This window comes from Equus asinus, chromosome 2, assembly GCF_041296235.1.
Source record: "Equus asinus isolate D_3611 breed Donkey chromosome 2, EquAss-T2T_v2, whole genome shotgun sequence".
Classification (NCBI taxonomy): domain Eukaryota; kingdom Metazoa; phylum Chordata; class Mammalia; order Perissodactyla; family Equidae; genus Equus; species Equus asinus.
Window position 1 is genome coordinate 88,063,432 of NC_091791.1, and position 22,148 is coordinate 88,085,579.

General features: G+C 48.1%; 1 protein-coding gene across 2 annotated transcripts in view; it reads left to right on the top strand.

The window, feature by feature from the left end:
* The first annotated feature begins 572 nt into the window (after positions 1-572).
* VSTM4 (V-set and transmembrane domain containing 4) overlaps positions 573-22,148 on the top strand; it is a 96,655-nt gene continuing 75,079 nt past the window's right edge. For both annotated transcript variants that reach the window (XM_070493244.1, XM_044759414.2), the window contains exons 1-2: positions 573-712; positions 8,156-8,554. In XM_070493244.1, the coding sequence (XP_070349345.1) occupies positions 658-712; positions 8,156-8,554 (454 nt within the window). In that variant the 5' untranslated portion in view covers positions 573-657. The remainder of the gene's footprint in view (positions 713-8,155; positions 8,555-22,148) is intronic.

A 22,148-nucleotide genomic window follows, 5' to 3' on the forward strand; every position in this document is an offset into this window, starting at 1 on the left:
CAGGACTTAGTGACATGGTACAAAGTCCCTAGGCCAGGCCTGTGGCTGAAGGCGCTCGAAGTGATCACTATTGTCTGTTGTGTCCACACGCTCTGGACTTATCTGTGCGGACCCTGTCAATTTTCCAAGGGTCCCCATCCGCTCCCCTCCCCCCGCCCCCAAAGCTCAGCTGCTCCTTGGCTCTCAAAGGTCCCTGTGGCGAGAGCGACCCCCGGAGGTCCCCTATGCACCAGGTGAGCCTAAGGTCAAGGGCAGCCGCTGCCTTTGGTAGTTCCCCGCCCACCCCCACAAGCACCCCGAGGCTCCAAGGCGCCCTCCCCTCAGCAACAACTGTGTCAGCGATGCAGAGGGACCGCCAGTCCCACTGCAGCTCTGTGCGTCCTGCGTCTGAGCGATCAGCTCTCAGAGCCTCAGTTTTCTCATCCGCAAAGTGGGGCCGGTGAACGTGGGACCCCCGGGCTCGCCGAGGGAGCGCAGGCGCGGGGCCGCGCTGTTGCCGGGCGGCCCGAGGCACCCAGCGCGCCGGCCCAGCGGGGCGGGCCGCCGAGGGGCGGGCCGGGGCCGGGGCCGGGGCGGGCGCGGGGCGGGCTGGCGGACGGCGAGGCCGGGCGGCGGCGCGCGGCTCCGGGTCCCAGCGCCGGCGGCGGCGGCGGGGAGATGCGGCTCGTGGCGCTGGCGGCGGCCGTGCTGCTGGCGCGGGCTCCGGCCCCGGGTAAGCGCGCGGGCCGGGCGGCTCCGGGGCCCCGCGGGCGGGCGGGGCCGCGGCGCGGGGCCGCCGGGGCTCGGGCTCGGGGATCGGGGCTCGGCCTGGCCGGGAGGCCCGCCGCCTTGGGCCGCCCCTCCCCGGCCGCAGCGGGCGCGGGGCTCGCGTCCCCGGGCGGAGCGGAGCGGAGCGCAGCGGCGGCCCCAGGCTCCCCGAGGGCGCGGGCGCGCTTCCCCGCTGCCGGGCTCCCGGCTCCGCGGGGGCGCGCACACAGCCCGGGTTCTTCCAGGCCGGGCCGCGGGGTGAAGGTTTCAGCGGGAGCGCGCCGGCCCCCGGGGTCGCTTGCTTTTCTTTTTCCTCCCCAGCTGTCAGGACCGACGACTGTTGGCAGGTCTGCCTGGGCAGCACCTTCTCTAGAACTCTCTTCGGAGAGCCCCTCGGAAGGGACTGGCCTTGCCCCTTGCTCGTGGGCGTTTGGGATGCCCAGGCCTCGTGAGATGGGGGTACCCACGGCTGGGGGAGCCGGGCCCTGACAGAGCGCCCCGCCTCCGGGGCAGCCCCTGCTCACGCTGCCGGCTTACATTTGGGGTTTCTGCTCTCCCTTCTTAGTTGCTGAAGAAGTTTCTCTCTTTATTCCCCAGGGGGCTACCTGCCTGCCTCGGGGCTGGAAGGGGCCATGCTGGCTAGAATAATAGTAATAATAAGTATAGCAGTGGTTCTCCCGTTTCCTGGGTGCCCGCTGGGTGCCAGCTGCGGTGCTCGGTGTTATCTCATTTAATCACAACAACGCTTCAAAATCATAATGACAGGAGCAAATATTTATCTGTCCAGGTGCTTTGCAAACATTAATGCAAACTTGCCAGTAACCTCTGAGGGAGGTGATGTTATTACTCCCATTTTATAGATGAGGAAACTGAGGCACAGGCTGGTGAATTGACTTGCCTTGAGTCACAAGGCTTGTGAGTGGTGGAGTGGGGATTTGAACCCCAGGAAGCCTGGCTCTGGACTCTGTGCTCCAACTGGCTAAATTGTGTTGCCATTGTTTTGTCAGTAAGGGAGCTGCTGCTCCGAGTTAAGTAATTTTCTGAGGGTGACCCAGCGACCGAGTGGTGGAGCTGGCATTTGAGCCAGCAGAGGGCCGAGTGTGAGGAGGAGTGACTTGAATCACAGTGGGAAGAAATTCACCCATTGTTCCCCGGCTACCAGTGTGGTGGGGCTTCCAGGGACCCTGAAATCGGTGTGGGACATGTTCTTTTCTCAGTTGTCACCGGCTTTGCTGACAATGACTGGAGGTTTAACTGGGATGGTTGGGCCAGGCCAGCTCTGGTGGCCTTCGTGGAGTAGCCAGCAGCCATCAGGATGCCTGGGGTACAGGGGTCTTCCTCCCCCAGGCTCCAGGACCACCTTCCTAATCGCAGGTGCTGCCAGAGAGGGCACCCCCCCACAAGAGTGGCTTCTTGGGGTTCGAAGACATTCTTGTATTTGCAGGAGAACTTAGAAGCCTCGAGAGCTGGAGTTCGGGGTCCTTTATTGTCTGGCCTGGCTGTGCCCAAGGTCACTCCTTGGATAATGATGACAGCTTCTGCTTGTGCAGGACTCACCGTGTGCCACCCACTCTTCTAAGCGTTTCGCCCACGATTCCTTGTCACGATTCCCCAGGGGAGGGCCTGGGAGAGGCGCTTTATCCATAAACCTGGATTCAACCCCTACACTTTTCTACCCCTTTATTTTGGAGCCGAGCACAACCTTAGCAGTCACGTGGTTCCACCTCTCATTTTACAGAAAAGGAAACTGAGGGTCAAAATAGTTCATAAAAGACAAGCTGTGGTCCCGAGTGGTGGTCGATGGTTGACTTTGAAGCCAGGTCGCCTCTAGGTTCTGATTCCAGCCTATAGGTTCTGAATGAGCCGGAAGAAGTGGCTTAGGCTCTCTGTCTCACTTCTCTGGTCTGTAAAATGGGGATAAACATAGTGTGACGATAAACTGAGAAAATACATCTCAAGTATCTTGAGCAGTGCTTGGCACAGGGCTCACGCCCAGCAAATGTTGCCTTTATCGTTGGCCGAGCCTGCGTGTTTGTCCTGGATGCGTGATGGGCTTAACAGGAATGCATCACCCTACGGGCTAGGTCTGGGTGCACCTCTGCTTGGTGCTCAGAAAATGCTGGCTCCTGTGCCATTGGTTTTTAAGTAAGACAATTGTGTTTCTTTCAGAGATTTATTTGTCATGAATTCGGACTCTCCTTTTAATGAGAATGAGATTGTCACTGCAAAATGGCACAGACAATTTACATTTCTTATAAATGTAGAGCCTTCTGGCTCCCTGAAGTGAGTGGGGGCAGTTTCCTCGGGACAGAGAGGGAGTCTGGGGCACAGAGCCACTAGCACATCACCGGCCAGGGCGGGACAGAGGGAGCCCGGCCATGCCCACCTCTGCGTCTCAGGCAAGGCAGGTGTCTTGTGTCTCTTAGACGTTCTGTACTCTCCTGCACCTGGAAGTTTCATCCTCCCCCTCACGAAGGGTACTCGAAGGAGAGGTCGTGGATTAGATGAGTAGGATGTGTACTATCCAGCTACACGGATTTTAGGCTGTTTTCAGAGCTGTGTTAGTCCCTTTCATGACATTATCCAGATGGGAACAAGAGGGTTAGACCCCATAAATCTTACCCACAGGAATATAATGTTCATTCTCAGGCTGAACCAGCTATCTAATTTGTGGAACCCAGTGCAAAATGAAATGTGGGGCCCCTTATTCAAAAATGATTAAAATTTCAAGGGAGTGGCAGCCGAAGTGAAACCAAGTGGGGGGCCTCTCTGAGTGTAGGGCTGTGTGACTGCAGATCAGACCCCCAAGAAGCCGCCCCCTGCTCACAGGTGGCGTGTGTGTCACTTTCTGCTGCCCCACCTGCCCGGCTCTCAGGCATGCACACCTTTTTATGAGTATTTTAAGGGTGTTTTCTCATTGGAGGCTTACACTCACCACACAAGTCATCATCTTCCCATTTTTCAGATGAGGAAACTGAGGCTCTGAGAGCCTCACACCTAACAGAAGCAGGTTTCCAACCCAGTTTTGTCAAAGGCCAACCCCTGGCTCTCCGCCCAGCCCCACCAAGCCACTGGAAGGCAGGGCGTCCCGGTGCCCAGCCCACACGGGACAGCTGGGGCTACCAAGTACCAGAGGATGTGCTGGTGCAAGAAATAAGGTTCCCAGAGCAGGAGTCCCGCCCCTCTGTTGGGTCCATCTCTTCCCTGCCCATGTTGTCATATTCCTCCTTTAAAAATTGGTCTTCGAGGTCCTGACTGAGGTGGAAGGTCCCTTCCTATGCTCCATCTGCAGACCCGGGTGGGTGGCTGCCTGGGCCACGGTGCAGAGCACTGTTCTATTTCCAGCCTCCACCAGGTGCCTCCTGCCTCAGGCTCTTTGCATAGGTGGGACCCTCTCCCAGGAGCATCATTCCTCGCTTCTGCCCTGAATTTTATTTCATTAACTCTAGCTCAGCCTTCAGCTCATGGTGTTTCTTTCCTCCCTGACCCCGCAGACTAGATCAGGATCCTGCCCTGATTTTCATACACCCTGCACCTTTTCTCTGTAGCATGTGGCACTGTTTGTAATCCCTTACTCCTGTGTCTTTTTCCTGATGACTGGCTGCCTTGTGCACTGGCCTCAGAGCTCCACGAGGTTAGGAGTGCCATCTTCACACTGTGCCAGCACATGGCTGTTGCTCAGAAATTATCTGTTGAGTGATTAAGTGATCAAAGCTAAGCTGGACACAGACTGGAGGAAGCAGGAACTCTGGGTGGCAAGGCAAGAAATTAACTTCTTCTCTGGGCCAGGGTGACTTCAACAAGTCTCCCTTGTAGGCCAGGAGAGGGGCGACTCTACCCTGCCTGGGGCTGCTCCTTGCCTGGTGTAGGAGGGTCTCGTGACGCCCACCCTCCCCTGTCTTGTGTCTGGCTTGGCCCCTGGGTGCCCAGCTTGCCCCGCTGCCCTGCAGGGTGTGTGCTGGGTCGTTCAGACTGACTGAGATGCAGAAGGGAGGGCCTCGACTCCCACAGACACTGCCCTCTGGGCACCTGCCTCCAAATGCTGGTGTTGTCCTGGCTTCCGCCGTCCTGACCCCATTGCTATTTTCTCTACTGAGCCGTAGGGGGCCTGATGACTGCAGTGGGCAGAAGCAGAGTGATGGTCTCTCCCAGTGTGTAATTAAACATCCAGCTCAGCTAACATTGGCCAGGCTCTGGGTCCTCTCCCTGTGTTTTCTCTGCTCCCTCTGGCGATGCCACTTCTCACGGCTGCACCCATACGAGTTGCGTTTGCTAGGTCTAAGGTAGCCATCTTCAGTGTCAGGGGCAGGCGTTACCGGGAAACCTGGCTTCCTGAGAAAGCCTATCGCAAGCACGAGGGGGACCCCCACGACCTGAGAGCCTGTGTCTGCTAGCAGAGCTTTAAGATTCTGAGGGGCCCTTGAGCATCGCTATTTCAAACCCTCGTGTTGAAAGTGGGTGTCAACATCTGGGTCGGTGGCAGATGTAGGGCCGAAATGAGCCTTCCTGTGAACAAGGTTGAATCGCTTTGCTAGAGTTGTCGTAACGAAGTGCCACAGACTGGATGGCTTAAAGAACAGAAATTTATTTCTCACAGTCCTGGAGGCCGGAAGTCTGAGATCAAGGTGTCAACCGGGTTGGTTTCTTCTGGGTCCTCTCCTTGGTTTGTAGATGGCCGTCTCCTCCCTGTGTCCTCACATGGTCATCCCTCTGTGTGTCTGTGTCCTGATCTCTTCTTATAATGACACCAGTCATATTGGCTTAGGATCCATCCTTATGGCCTCATTTTAACTTAGTCACCTCTTTGAAGGCACTATCTCTAAATACAGTCACATTCTGAGTCCCAGGGGTCTGGGCTTCAACATATGGATTTGGGGGTGACAGAATTAAGCCCATCACAAGAACCTTTGCACTTCAGTGGGAGAAACCTGCTGGAGCCCTTGGTAAGAGAATGTGGGGCTGAAGGAAGGCGGAGAGGCGCCCTGGTAAAAAGACAGGAGAGCTCATGTTGGGAAGACGGTTCAGTCCGTCCCCTTTCATGGGAGCTGCTGACTCCTGGCCTGAGCTGCAGAAGTGGAAGGGTTACTCGTTTGCAGCTCGGATGGAATCTGGCCTCCCATGGGGACCAGAGCACTTGGCAGGGTCTCCTGGTTTCAGTCACTATAAATAATCCGTCCTTCAAGCGGCGTTAATAGGAGACTGGAGTGTGGGGTCCCGGCGCTGCGCTCTCATCCCACCCATATTGTTTCAATTTCCTGCCTTCCCCAGGTCTCCTTGACTCCAATGGGGAGCCCTTGGGGGTGGGTGGAGCTGGACTTCAATTCTGGAAGCCAGCTGCTGCCTCTCTGCTGCTCTCCGCCTGCCGAACCCCTGGGCAGCTGTCGGAGTGGGGTCAGCCTGGTGTTCCGGGCTGTGTCGCTGCTCACCAGGGAGGTCCCGCCATGGGGGCCCATGTGGACCTTAGACAGGGCCTTAGGGAAATGCTCTCGACTGATTTAATGTGGCGCACAGGCAAGGTGTGGGTCAGGTGGGCAAGATGCACAGGAGATGGGGGGTAGTTCCTCTTCCTTTGTCCCTCGTGAGTGACTTGTGTGGACAGTGAGATTGTTAGCAGAGAGCACGTGCTTCCTCGGTTACCTGTTGGTCTGCATTCTCGAGTATCTTCCTGGGCTGGCTTTGTCTCTTGTCACCGTGGACAGAGAAGACCATTCTCATTCTCATTCTTGTTCAAAAGCTGCTTAGAGACCAGCCAAGCATCATCCTTTTTCTTCTGCATTTACTTCCATTTTTTTAAGGTGAGGAAAGACCCCCATGGTTGGCTGAATAATGGCCCCCAAGGATGTCTGTGTTCTATGCCCTGGAACCTGTGAATGTCACCTTATATGGCAAAAGGCATTTTATGGATATGATTAAGTTAAAGGTCTGGAGTATCCTGGAGTCTCCTGGGGGGCCTGGCTTCTAAGAGATGAGAAAGAAACAAAGAAAATTGGTCCTGAAGTCATCTCTCTCCAGGTGTTCAGTTTATTGATCTATAATGGGAACCATACAACGGGATGAACTTATTGCCTGGATTTTTACAATGAAGACTATTTTATATGTGCTACCCCTTTCCCCTGCGCCAGGGCCTTACCTTGTTGACTCACAGTCTCTTTACCGTGGGAAGTTCAAATCTTTGACCTCTTTTTCATCCTTCCTCATTGCTTACCTGCAGCATTGACCAGGGTTCAAAGCTTTTGGTGACTCTGACCTCAGGGCCCAAGTCCCTTCATGTGACCAGAAGGTGACATTTGGGGACATTTGTGGTTCAGGATGACCCTGGGGACACCTGTTTATGCAGTGGGGCGGGCAGGGAATGGTGCCTACTGGAGTTGTGCCCTGGGCAGCGTAGGGGTGAGGATGTGGGACCTGATGAGAAGGTGGCCCTGCTTGGGCAGAAGGAGGCTCTGAGCATCCTTCCTACAAAGTGTCCTTTCTGGACTCCACCTGCCAGGGGGTGGCTCCACAAGTGAGCTCCAGGGCAGCACAGCCACTCTGCACAGTCCCTGCAGACACCAGGCAGCGCGTCTCCTGGTGAAGGTAAAGCGCTCAGCCTCTGTGAAATCTGCTGGCCTGGCTGGTCTGCGTGGGCATTGGGGTGGCTCCCTCCAAGGTCGGCTTGGGGTGGAATGGCACTTGGGGAGGGGCAGCCCTTGGGGTGGATCTAACTAAGAAACCAAAGGACAGGAAGTAGCGGACGGGGCCTGGAACCCTGGAGCATCTTTTGGGGTGCTGGTGGGTTCTTTCACCCCTCCCTTCCTGGGCTCATTCATTCTTTACTCCTGCTCTTTAACTCTGAGACCGTGGATTGTGAGTCCAAAGAGACTTAGAGCAAGAAACTGAGAAATGCCTGTGGTTTCAGCTCCCTGGCACTAGTTTAACACCTGCCTGACCAGTACCGGGCATCTGCCTTGGTTGCGGTTGAAATGGCTCAGACAGGGCGAGGGGCTCAGACAGGCAGCCCCCAGACCCACAGCGCTGCCCACTCAGGCAGGTGATGGAACTAATAGAAGCAGACCTGGGGAGGTGGGTGGGAGGGATAGATATGTGCTGGAAATTTTTAATAATAATTAAAATCCAAATCTTTATGTGAAATCTCCTGAATTTTAAACGTCAGCAACTAATTACAAAATTCTAAACAATATATCTGGGCCAGATGGTCCATGGCAACCCACGTGGACAGGATAATCTCATAGAGGAGGTCATGGAGCCCACAGAGGCTCCCCCAAGAAGGAGCCGTCCTTCTGGCCATCCAGAAGGCAGACAGTGAGCACGGAGGGGGTGGGGCCCCTGCCTCCTTGGGGAAAACACGTGTCCACCTGGGGAAATGCAGTGGCCTTCCTCATTTTCCTCCTTCCTTTTTTCTCCACAGAGGTCTGCGGGGCCCTCAATGTCACTGTGTCCCCAGGGCCTGTGGTTGACTACCTGGAGGGGGAAAATGCCACCCTTCTCTGCCACGTCTCCCAGAAGAGGCGGAAGGACAGCTTGCTGGCGGTGCGCTGGTTCTTCGCACGCCCCGACTCGCAGGAGGCCCTGATGGTGAAGATGACCAAGCTCCGGGTGGTGCAGTACTACGGCAATTACAGCCGCAGCGCCTACCGGCGGAGGCTGCGCCTCCTGGAGGAGAGGCGCGGGGCGCTCTACACGCTCTCCGTCCTGACCCTCGGGCCAGCGGATCAAGGGCATTACGTCTGCAAAGTCCAGGAAATCAGCAAGCACAGGAATAAATGGACGGCCTGGTCCAATGGCTCCTCAGCAACGGAAATGAGAGGTAAGACTGCTTCTGTTCTCTGGGAGACGTGTAGGGGGACAGGTCAGTGGTCCTCTCTCCAGTCTGCCAGGCAGGGGCCCCCAGGATAGCTCTGCTGGGCTGGAACGCATCTTCTTGGCCCCTGTGGGCCACCATCGTATCAACCAGGCTGTAGGCATGGGGATAGATCGTTACGTGGACGCTGGAGCTGACTTGTAGAAGCAGAAGCAGAGAGAGAAAGGAGCAAGTGCTGACCCCACGCCACCTGGCCCGCCCTCTGGGCAAAACCTCTGAATTCATGTCTGAAAGATTGCACTGGCTGTGTGCATCACCTCCAGGTCAGGCCTGCCCAGCCTTGCTTACTTTGGACGTGGGGCGCCGGGCACCCATGGGAGGAGGCACACCCTGGGAGGTCCTGATAGCTGCTGCCACACTTCGTGGCGGGCCAGGCTGGTGGCTCTGATCCATTGCCCAGAGGAGCTGATCCCAGCCTCAGGCAGCAGCTCACTGAGAAATTAATCCGAAAGTGGGCAAAGGACCAGAGGTAACCTTCCCTGCCTTCCTGGAGACAGACACGAAGTGTGGGCTGCGGTCTGGAACATCTTGGCTACCACGTGTCCTATGTGAGGCTTATTTTTTATCACAAAAGTTCTATTCGAGAAGATGCCTCTCACAATTTTAATGAGACTTTCTATTGTGCGCTAAAATTGCCCCTTTTTGCTTTGGACTTGAATTTGGTTTGGTACAAGATCAAGAGGATCACAAAGTTAAGCTGATGGTCCCAAGTATGAAAAAGAATCTAATTTTATCATATACATGTAATACAATATTAAAGGCATTATTGATGTTGTTTTGATAAGCTTTTTAAAAAATTTTATTTATTGAGGTCATAATAGTTTATAATGTGAAATTTCTCTTGTACATTATTTGTCTATAACTGTATGTATACGTCCCTTTACCCCTTTTGGCCACTCTGCCAACCCCCTTCTCCCTCTGGTGATCACTAAACTGTTCTGTTTGTCCATGTGTTTATCTTCCGCATATGAGTGAAATGATACTGTTTGAGTTAAATATTTGTCTTTCTCTGTCTGGCTTGTCTTGCTTAACATAATACCCTCAAGTTCCATCCATGTTGTTGCAAATGGGAAGATTTTGTCTTTTTTATGGCTGAGTAGTATTCCCTTGTATATATATACCATATCTTCTTTATCCAATCATCAGTCGATGGTCACTTGGGTTGCTTCCACATCTTGGCTATTGTGAATAATGCTACGATGAACATAGGGGTACATGAATCTCTTTGAATTGTTGATTTCAAGTTCTTTGGATAAATACCCAGTAGTGGGATAGCTGGATTGTATGGTATTTCTATTTTTAATTTTTTGAGAAATCTCCATATTGTTTTCCATAGTGGCTGCACCAGTTTGCATTCCCACCAGCAGTGTATGAGGGTTCCCTTTTCTCCACACCCTCTCCAACATTTGTTATTTTTTGTCTTGGTGTTTATAGCCATTCTAACAGGTGCAAGGTGATATCTCAGTGTAGTTTTGATTTGCGTTTCTCTGATGATTAGTGATGTTGAACAGCTTTTCATGTGCCTGTTGGCCATCTGTATATCTTCTTTGGAAAAATGTCTGTTCATCTCCTCTGCCCATTTTATGATTGGATTGTTTTTGTGTTGTTGAGTTGTGTGAGTTCTTTATATATTTTGGAGATTAACCCCTTGTCGGATATATGATTTGCAAATATTTTCTCCCAGTTGGTGGGTTGTCTTTTTGTTTTGTTCTTGGTTTCCTTTGCCTTGCAGAAGCTCTTTAGTCTGATGAAGTCCCATTTGATTATTTTTTCTTTTGTTTCCCTTGCCCGAGTAGACCTGGTATTCAAAAAGATCCTTCTAAGACTGAGGTCAAAGAGTGTACTGCCTGTATTTTCTTCCAGAAGTTTTATGGTTTCACGTCTAACCTCCAAGTCTTTAGTCCATTTTGAGTTAATTTTTGTATAGGGCAAGAGATACTTTCATTCATTTGCATGTGGCTGTCCAGTTTTCCCAACACCATTTACTGAAGAGACTTTCCTTTGTCCATTCTTAGCTCCTTCGTCAAAGATTGGCTGTCCATAGATGTGTGGTTTTATTTCTGGGCTTTAATTCTGTTCCATTGATCTGTGTGCCTGTTTTTGTACCAGTACCATGCTGTTTTGATCGCTGTGGCTTTGTAGTACATTTTGGAATCAGGGATTGTGATGCCTCCAGCTTTGTTCTTGTTTCTCAGAATTGCTTTAGCTATTTGGGGTCTTTTGCTGCCCCATATAAATTTTAGGATTCTTTGTTCTATTTCCGGGAAGAATGTCATTGGGATTCTGATTGGGATTGCATTGAATCTGTAGATTGCTTTGGGTAGTATGGCCATTTTAACTATGTTTGATAAACTTTTTGAGGGGATAAAACTCAGTTGTGAAAAGGTATTTTTAAAATCCTCTATGCATGGGGACATGTTAAAGTGAATCATTTACGTGAGCAGTCTTTAAACAGCCCAACTTTGTCTTTGGAGTTTGTTTATTGTAACGTTCTAAACACAGAGTGATGTATGATCTGCAATGTTGTGCACTTTTTCTCCTTAAGCAAATTAATTCAAGAAAACAAATGACTGTTAGTATAAATATGTGTTTTGGCATGGAAAACAGAAAACTACATCAGATGGCCCAAGGCTGGGGAGGTAATCCACTCTGAATATCAGTTGGCTCTGAAGCCTAAGATCTTATATACGTCCTTTTAATTTTTATGTCACGGGGTATTCTGGAGTCATACACTAAATCTCTTGGCAGTAATGACTCTCTGCCAATGAGATAAAAGCTTCCTGCATTCAAGTGAGTGTGGTCATCTAGTTCATTATTTAATGTGAATCTGCTTTCCTTGGGTGAGGCTGGGTTCCTTCTAGAACGGTTATATGGGTACTTGTTCCAAAAGCCTGAGGTGGTTTGTAAGACTTCCCTGGGAATAAAAATCTCTTCCCCGCTTTTTCTCCTCCCCTCTACCTCCTGTCTCCTCTTTCTCTTCCTCCTTTCCTCCTGTCCCTGTCTCTTTTCAGAAATCCCTCTCTCTCCTCCTCTTCCATCTCCTGTTCCTCCCCTTTGCTCTTCCCTTCCCTCTCCCCTTCCTTGCACTCACGGTCTCTGTCCTTCTTCCTCCTTCCTCTCTGTCTCTGTGGCTCTGTCTGTCTTGTGCTCACTCCCGCACACCCTCTCTGATCTGTCACCTGGAAGTGGTTCTGACCTCATGGCCAAGCTGAGCCTCCCTTGCTGTGCTGTTCTGCCTCAGAGCTTCCTGGTCCTCATGCTTCCTCGGCCTCTGAGCAGGGCCGCGGTATTCTGACAGGAAGATTCAAAACCTTAGGAAGCGGTGACCATACCTTCTAGAACGTTCCACTCAGGCTTCCAGGGGAATATGCTGAGGGGGTTAAGGTGAGGTAACCCCACGTACATGACTTGAAAGCAGACTGGCTTGTTTGGGTTGGAGCATGTCCGCCCCAGGCTGGGGGACGCATGTGGAGGCTTGGCTCACTGTCCTTCCTGGGCAAGACCAGGGCCAGGCCTGTGGCTCCAGCCTCCTGGGGTGCCGTTCTCCAGGCCCTCCACCTCGCGGTAAAAGTTGTTACGTGGCAAACAAGGACAAAAACAACACAATGAACAATTGTGTGGGCAGATATGTTTGGGTTGGAATATTAAGTAGAAACTCTCAGAGGTGTTTCTGGAGTGAGTGCCTGTGCCCTCTCTGGGCCCCACAGCCCCTCGTTTCTGACGTGCTCACTTTTCTCTCCTCTGTCCTACATGCTTCTTAAGCCATCCAACTGAGAGGGGAGCTTTCCTGGGAATTCTTTCTAACACTACCCCCACCCCCTGCCCTTGACCATGGACTGCCGGGTTCTCCTTCTTGCAGTGTTCTTCATGTGAGATAAGATTGCTTGGCCTTCACTGTAAACTTCCAGAAAGTCTGGTGCATGGTCTCTTCTTGTCTTGCTCTTGCAAATGGAGGTTAACTTTTGCCGATACATTTTTAAGGGATGGTTCTTGGCTCAGAACAAGCGTAAAAGGACTGTTGGCTCTTATTATTTACCCTGATTTCCATATGTTGCTTGTTTTCTATTGCAAAAATAATATAGTTCGATTAGAGAAAACATGGAAAAATATTGAGAGTTTAAAGAAGAGAATAAAAATGACTCCCAATATTTCCACCCAGGCATAATTTAACATTTCAATGCAAATCCTTCCAGTCATTTTTATGCAAATAAAAATTAGAAACCTAATTCCACTCATACTGTAAATAAGGTTTTGTGACTGGCTTTTCTCTTGTTACTAAACAGTATGCACATTTCCCCATGTTGTTAAATATGCTTCCATAACATAATTTTAATGGCAGGAGAGTAGTCCATGATGTGCATGTACCACCATTTAGCTTCCTAGTTACTGTCGTTGGACATTCAAGTTGTTCTAAATCCTTGTCAATAAAGCTCCATGAATGTCCCTCTCCTTCAAATAAAGTCCTGGAAATAAAATTACCTGGTCCAGAAAGAAGAACGAAGCTAGAGATATCACACTGCCTGATTTCCAACTATATTACAAAGCTACAGTAGTTACAACAGTATGGTATTGGCATAAAAACAAACACAGATCAATGGAACAGAATAGAGACCCCAGAAATAAACCCATATGTATAAGGTCAATTAATTTATAACAAAGGAGCCAAGAATATACAATGAGGAAAGGACAGTCTCTTCAATAAATGGTGTTGGGCAAATTGGACAGCCGCATGCAAAAGAATAAAACTTGACCGCTATCTTATACCATACAGAAAAATTTACTCAAAATGGATTAAAGACTTGAATGTAAGACTTGAGACTATAAAATTCCTAGAAGAAAACATAGGCCGTCAGCTCCTTGATATAAGTGTTGGTGATGATCTTTTGAATGTGGCACCAAAAGGAAAAGCAACAAAAGCAAAAATAAACAAGCGGGACTTCATCAAACTAAAAAGCTTCTGCACAGCAAAGGAAACCATCAACAAATGAAAAGACAGCCTACTGAATGCGAGAAAATATTTGCAAATCATATATCTGATAAGGGGCTAATATCCAAAATACATAAAGAACTTGTACAACTCAATAGCAAAAAAAAAATCTGATTAAAAAATGGGTAGAATATCTGAGTACGTATTTTTCCAGAGAAGACATCCAGATGGCCAACAGAAACATGAAAAGATGCTCAACATCATTAGTCATCAGGGAAGTGCAAATCAAAACCACAGTAAGATATCACCTCACACCTGTTAGAATGGCTGTTGTCAAAATATTAGAAATAACAAGTGCTGCTGAGAATGTGGTGAAAAGGCAACCCTTGTGCACTGCTGGTGGGAATGTAAACTGGTGCAGCCACTATGGAAAACAGTATGGAGATTCCTCAAAAAATTAAAAATAGAACTACCATACGATCCAGTAATTCTGCTTCTGGTATTTATCTGAAGAAAACCAAAACACTAACTTGAAAAAATATATGCACCCCCATGTTCATTGCAGTATTATTGCAATAACCAAGATATGGAAATGGAAACAGCCTAAGTCCACTGATGAATGAGTGGATAAAGAAGATGTGGTATATACAATGGGTGATTATTCCGCCGTAAAGAAAGAATGGAATCTTGCCATTTGCGACTACATGGATGGACCTCAAGGGCATTATGCTAAGTGAAATAAGTCAGACAGACAAAGACAAAGACCGTATGATGTCTCTTATATGTGGAATCTAAAAAAAAAAAGAAACCAAGCTCATAGATATAGAGAACAGATTGGTGGTTGCCGGAGGAGTCGGGGTATGGGGGGTGGGAGAAATGGGTGCGCTGGTTTTTTTCTTTTTATTAGGTGAAAGAAAGAAAGAAAGAAAAAGATTGCTGAGTCCAAAGGTATATTCAATTTAAAGATCAATGCAATTTAGACTGATAGTATTTAAAGAGGTGAGTTGACCTCTAGAGTAGTTGACTTATCTTCCTACCAGCACTGAAAATGCCTTTTCCCCATGGATTGGTCTACATAATATATACTTTTTGAGGAGGATGATGATGGTGGTGGTGGTGATGGTGACGGTGAAGTCCTGGAACAATACTGGTACTCAGTGGACCCTCGGCAAGTACTTGATGAATGAATGAAATGCTTTTTGGCAGCACCCTTGCTGTGGATGACTTTGGGGTCGGCATGACTTGGTGGATAACGCCACCCTCTGGGACAACTCACCTCTCTCTCGTTTGGCCTATTCCAATTGTACATCTTTTTCGAGTTCCCTGGTTCATCCTTCCTCTTCCACCAGGCCTTCTCTGTGCGTGCCAGCCCACGGAGAGCTCTCCCACCTGTGGCATCCTGCTTTTAGCACTGTTCACACAACACTGTGTACTCAGTCCACTGTTTCTGTAAGTTGCTGTGGCACAGGGATGGAGTAAAAAAATATTATATATGAAAGAGTCAACCAATGTAAAAACTGCAATGTGAAAGTCTGTCTTTCCCCTGCTCACACCTTATTATCCCCATTTTCACTGTCACCCCCAGCAGTGATCTTTATTGATGACTTGGTTTCATCTTTCAAGTCTCTCTCCTATTGACATTCACGCACACTCACACACATGGATTTTGACAGCACTACACTTAATGCTAAGTATTGTTGATGATGATATTGTATTTTTTTGTAATAGATATTACAGTGATGCAGTACCAAACAGCATCTCTTCATTCCCCCAGTGATGAACCCTTAGGAAACTTCCAGTCTTTTCCTAACACAACCAGTGCTTCAGTGAACATCCTTGTATGTATTTCCAAGTGTTTCTGTTTGTTAGATCCCTGGAAAGAGAATTGCTGACCCCAAGGCTATGCATATTTAAATTGTTAATAGACAATGCCAAAATGCTCTCCAAAAAGACTTGACAAATTTATACTCTGACCATCATTGCATGACAGTGTCTATTTCCCTGAAGCCTCATTAACAATGGATATTATTAATCTTTTCCATTATTTATCACGATGATGGGAAAAATAATATTTCATTGCTGTTTTAATTTTGATTATTCAATGCAATACAATTTAATTTCAATTATTAGTGAAGTGGAACATCTCTTAGTATGTTTATTGACTGCTTAAAAAATTTCTTCTGTCAATTGGCTGTCCATAATCTTTACCTGGTTTTCAGTTGGTTGCCGTGTTTTTCATGTATACCTATATGTATACATTTTTTTGATCATTAGTTCTTTTTTTTTTTTCTTTCTACTTTTTCTCCCAAAATCCCCCCAGTACATAGTTGTAGGTTTTTTAGTTGTGGGTCCTTCTAGTTCTGATATGTGGGACGCCGCCTCAACATGGCCTGATGAGCGGTGCCATGTCTGTGCCCAGGATCCGAACCTGCAAAACCCTAGCCCGCTGAAGTGGAGTGTGCGCACTTAACTACTTGGCCACGAGGCCAACCCCTGATCATTAATTCTTTAGCTGTTACACGTGGTGCAGAATTTTCTTCCTGTTTTTTACTTGTCTTTACACTTTGTTTATGTTTTCTTTTACTGTGTAGATATTTTACATTTTCAGGATATCTATGTAGTCAAATTTGCCATTTTTTCCTTGATGGTATTCCTTTCTCCAGTAGTATTGTTTTATTGAGATGTAATCTATATTCAATAAATTGTCCATGGTACTTTGGTTTTGTATTTTATCTAGAAGATATTTCCCACCCCAAGCTTATAAAGATGTTTTCCATATTTTTCTTTAGTATTTTTAAAGGATTAAAAGAAAGTTTTACTCCTTTATCTCTTTGGAATCCATTTTTGTATAAGGTGTGGAGTGGCTAATTTACTTTTTGTTTCCAAATGGCTTTCTTGTTGTCCCTACATTATCTACTGAACAGAGGAAATTACCGTCTTGAAATGCCACATTTTTCATAAGCTAAATTCTGGCATTTAAATGGAGACTCTGTGTGCCTCACCAATATAGCACTATTTTAATTATTGTCGAATAGGGCAAGTCTGCTGTTATTCTTGAATGAGATGTCTTGTCTGTTCTTATACACTTAGTTTTTCCTTCAGTTGATCTTACCTAGTTTTATAAAAATCACGTTGGGTTTGATTTTATTGGGATTTAATTGACTTTATAAATTACTCTGAAGTGTGTGCGTGCATTTTAGATGTCTTTATGGTTTTAAATGTTCCTATCCAGGGACCCATTGTGTTCCTTCGTGCGTTCACAGTGTTGTGTTTTGTTTTTATTAATATGTTTCAGTAAAGATTTCTTCACGTGAGTCTTGATCGTTTCTTATTGTGTTTATTTCCAAGAATTTTATAGTTGTAATTAGGATCCATCTCTTCTTCCCGTATATGTTTGCGCACACACACACACACACACACCTCTTTTAAATTGGTTGTTGCTGGTATATAGAAAAGTTGTTGACTTGTATTTGGCAATATAATGAGTTATGTTATTATTTCAGTTATAGTCTTTTAAAGTTGCTTCTCAGTGATATCTGCAAGTTTATGTCTCATTGCTGTTTCTGACCCTGTAGCGTTGGCCAGTGCTTTAGAAGTGGGAGTCATCTGCCTGTTCTCCTTTGTTGACAGTACTAGGAATTTTAACTTTACCATTTGGGTTTTTATCTTGACCATAGTTTTCCATCTAGCCCCTAGGGCTACTCTTAGAGAATGTCCGTTGCCTTACTGAAAAGCCAGCCTTGAGGTCTCCATGACTTTCTCATGATCCCACTAGTAAACCTATTGGAAAAGCAATTGGGATTGACCTGACAATGTCTCTTAGTAATTTTAGTTTCTTAAAACTCTTATTTAAAAATCTGTTCTAAAGAAGTGAGCTATCAACCCACAGAAAGACATGGAGGAACCTTAAGGGCATGTTACTAAGTGAAAGAAGCCAACCTGAAAAGGCTACAGACTAGATGATTCCAACTCTGTGACATTCTGGAAAAGGCAAAACTATGGAGACAGCAAAAGGATCAGTGGTTGCCAGGGGCCGAGGAGGAGGGAGAGATGACGAGGTGGAGCCCAGAGGATTTTTGCAGTAGTGAAAATACTCTGTATGGTACTACGATGGTGGGTACATGTCATGCATTTGCCCAAACTCATAGAATGTACGACTCCAAGAGTGAACCCTAATGGAAGCTATGGGCTGTGGGTGACTATGATGTATCAGTGTAGATTCATCAGTTGCAACAAATGGACCACTCTGGTGGGGGATGCTGATAGTGGGGGAGGATAAGCATGAGTAGGAGCAAGGAGTATATGGGAAATCTGTGTACCTTCCCTTCAATTTTACTCGGAACCTAAAACTCCTCTAAAAAAAATAAATTCTTAATAAAAAAAAATCCACTCTAGAAACCTGTCAGAGATAGATGAAAAGTCCATCAGTCTATAGTTTTAAAACCTACTTTCCTGCTATTTTTGCTTTTAAATCAAGACACTTTCATGCCTCTAGCCATTTGGCCCCTTTCCTATTTTCCAGGACATCTCACTTTTCCTTGGCTGGAGTTCTTCTGACCTGTGAATGATCACCCCTTAAGAAAGGTCAGACATTCTCCTCGGAGGAAGGACGGGATGAAAAGGTGGTCAGTGAGCCCACCAGTTGCAAAGGTCATTACTGGGAAAGCTCACTTTCTAGGTTGTCGAATAAAATAAACTCATGGACATTACTGCGGTGCCAGAATTAAATCGTCATGAACACTGACTAAAGTCTAGCATCTATAAATTGTTTATATCCATTACAGTGGAGTCAAGTCCATTATCATAACACCAGTCCATATCATTTGTACTTTGATTTGCTTTTCTGAGTGGGAGGGAAAGAGATAGAGTTACAAGGGGCGTCCACGAAATTGTGCATAACACGCGGCCTGTGGCATCCATGCTGTGTCCCTAAGGTGGTGGCTCCTGACAAAGTCAGCTCATTAGTCACGTGCTTGTAAAATGCTTTACCAATGACATGCAAAAAAAAAAAAAAAAGAACAAAAAACTTAAGTGCAAACGAAGTAACCAACCCACCTCAATAAGTGTAGCACTATATGCTTCACTTTGTTCTATGTATTTTTGAGTTTCCCAAAACTCAGGGTAAATGGTTGAGCGTGTGTGTGTGTAGTGACAAAAAAAAAAGTAGTAAGTTATTGGGAAAAAAATCTATACTACTAAAAGAATTTGTCATGGCTTTTTCCCTGGAGATACCCCTGAACGTGTTTGGCTAAGAACTGTAGTCTGTACTAATTTGGGGCAAAACGTAAGTTGCTAGTTTATGTTTTAACTTAGCAAATTGTTACAATATGATGGAGAACTGGGGATTATGAAGAATGAGGAAGGATTAAATTGGGTTTTATCTGCAAACCATGTATGTGTGAGATTGTGGCGGGAAGGGCTCCGGGCTACAGGGTTGTTGGGGCCATGTGGCACCAGAGGATATGATAAACAGTGAAGAATGAAATGCGTGACCCTCTAGATGACAGTGGAGTCATGCTTGCCTTATTTTAGAGAATCTGTCCTGCCAGATGAACTTGTCGGTGTCATTTTTATTACACAGAGGTAGAAGGAAAAGGAAAACATTACAGTTTCTTCCATTGCTTTTGCCGGGTGACCCTTTCAGTGAGCGGGAAGCCCTGCCTGCAGAGAAAATGGATCACAAGGTCCTAAGTGGCATGTGGCGTGGGAACCCTCTGGGGAGATTTCCAGTAGAAACCAGGAGGGTCCATGCCAGGTTTGATTTCATTTAATTGTTTTATCAATGACATTGAAAAAAGAGCACACGTCACCCTGATGAACTTTACGGGAAATACAAAATTGGGAAATGTTGTTAACGTCAGCGAGGAGTGGAGCATCATAAAAATGAATCCAGAGAGGTAAGAAATACAGGCAGGAAATAACAGAACGAGATTCCATTTGGAAAACGGCAGAGTAATACATTTGGGGCAAACGGATCTCAGGCACTGTTGGTCGTCAGCGCGAGGCGAAGGGGCTGTCTCTGCAAAGGGGCTTTGGTGATCGTGGCGGTGAGGTAGGTGTGCGTCTGCAGTGTGATAGGGCAGCACACACAGCCCCGTGGCGTTTCCATCTGTGTACAAATCGGCCTAATGTCCCTGAGAAGGAAGGCGATTTTGTCATGTGGCCTGTGCTGGCGAGACTTGAATGTGGACTACATAGTCCGTTTGGGGAGCCTCAGTTGCAGAAAGATAGATTCGGACTAGAGAAGAGTGGCAAAAATGAGAAGGAAATGGGTGGCGGCCTTATGGAGAATGATCAGTTCAGCCGAGGAAGCTTTGCTGGGCTCGGTGAAAAAGCTGCATGGAAATAATACTGAGGACACTGTTCAGCAGTGCTGGATGGATTTATTGATCCCTTCACTCGGGGGCATCTTGTCGAGCACCTGCTCTGCACCAGGCCCTCACTATGCTGGAAACTTGGGGACACATGAGTGGATCTGTCCATAGGGATGGCAGGTACACAAAAAGATACGATGTTACAGTGTAAGCGCAATGATACAGGTGCATAAGGGGCATTGTGTGAACACATAGGAGGGCCCCTGAGGGTGAGGGAGGAGGCAGGGCTGGAGCTGACACTGGATGTTTGTGCAGAGCAGAGAATGGGAGAGAGTGCTGTCTCAGTGTGTGCGGGGCCCTCCAACAGAGGGTCAGGACTGTGGGAGCCTGAGCTGGGGGCGTGGAGGCGGCTTTGGGTGATTGGGGGAGGCAGACAGGGCTGATGGTGAAGGTGCTTGCACGGAATATTAAGGAATTTATACTTGATTTTGTCAGCCAGTGTTCTCAGCCTTATCTGTGGATAGGAATCCTCGCAGCCATTGGAGCTATTGTTCACATGCAGATTCCCAAGCGTCCGTTTGCCCAGGAGCTTCTGGTCCATTAGAGTCTGGGATGGAAGCTGGTATGTAATATGCAGTGTAGGTGATTTTATCCTCAGGTGTTTTAGAGTCTTTGCTTTAGGCCTTGGAAAACCTGTGACACATTTAAAGTCTTTTGATAAGATCCCTCTGTCGGCTGCTTAAGATAGCGACTTGGGAGGACTGGATCAGAGGGTGAGGAGGCAGAGAATTTGCCCAGACTTGAAATGATGGAGGATTAAATTTGATGGTAGGAATGGAGAGACATTAAGAGGTCAAATGAAAAGTCTTTGATAATTGATTGGATGCAGGCAAGGCAGAGAGATGTGGCATGACCCCAGGGGTCTAACTCAGTAGGATGTGCAGGGTGGTCCCCACAGCTGAAAAAGGGACCAGAAGAGATGGCACTGGTCCAGTGGGGACGTTTAGGATTGAGGTTGAGATGACTGGAGGCTGCCCTGCACTGACGTCCAGTAGGTCCAATGACATTTGGAGCTGACGCTCCTGCCTGAGCCAGCAAGTGAGACTGATTTCTGAGTCAGGCAGCTGAGACCATGGGGATGGGTGAGACCCCAGAAGAGCAGGGGCCAAGGGTGGAGCCCTGGAAAACACCAATATTTGGGGCCGTGGATGGAGCTAGCTTGGCTTGGTGTCTGGTACGGGCTCCTCCGGGCCAGCCCATTGGCTGCCTGGAAAAGGCAGAGTGTTCTCAGTGCAAGGGCAGCACTGGAGGGTGAAGGTGCAGGAGCTCTTCCCCAGGAGCCCAGATGGTCAGTTTATGGGAAATCCAGAGAAGCACCGTGTTCCAGTGGGAATGGGGTGCATTGACCTTGATCCCGGCAGCCTGGTGAGCCCCGTATCCTCCTTTCCAATGACAACCATCTGTAGGTAACAGCCCCTTGGTCATTCATCATGAGCAGGTGAGATGCAGGTGTGGGCTTCACTGCATGTGCGACATGAGGAGGCAAGCCGCACGCTAATGCCCCATCCGACCCTGGGGACAGCAGGAGGTCTCGTCCTGAGTGCCCTGTTCCTGGCACTGCGGAGGCCCAGCAAGGCTGGGTGGGTGGACCAAGGGAATCAGGATAGAAGTAAAGGGAGCATGAGCCAAGCTTCGGGGTGCTTTCCAAAGGGAGATGAAGCTGCTTGGCGAGGTCTCTCTCTCTCTCTAAAGGGCTGACTGATTTATGCTGGGGCGTCCTTCAGGGTTTTCTGATTCGGAGGTGTCGCAGATAGACCAGCGCAGAGATTTCCGAACGTTCTTGGTTCTCGGTGGCCTTGGGCCAAAAGACATAGCTTACAGTTTTGTTTTTTAGGTAGTTGGGTCCAACAACTTAATATCAGTATTTCTGTCCTGAAAACTGAGAGCGGAATATGTCCCTAGGGACTGAGACAAGCTGTTCTCTGTAGGGTGAATTCCAAGACCCCTTTTGCAATGAGGTGAAGATTTGCTATTTTAGGGGCCCCAAATCTCTCCTAAAACTGCAAAATAATGTATGGCTGGTTGTGGTAGATTTTTTTGTTGTTGTTGCAAATATTGGTACTTTGTGAAGTTCACTTTATTCTGTCCCTGGGGATACAGAAGGATACAGAGGAGTGTCTGGCCCTATGTCTCTTGTCCACGCTCAGGGTTTTGGGTCACTTGCTGTGCTTCGGCATGCCCTTTATAAATTAAGCCCTCTGCCTCCCCTTCCTGGGACGTCAGGGTCCCCGTTGTCCCT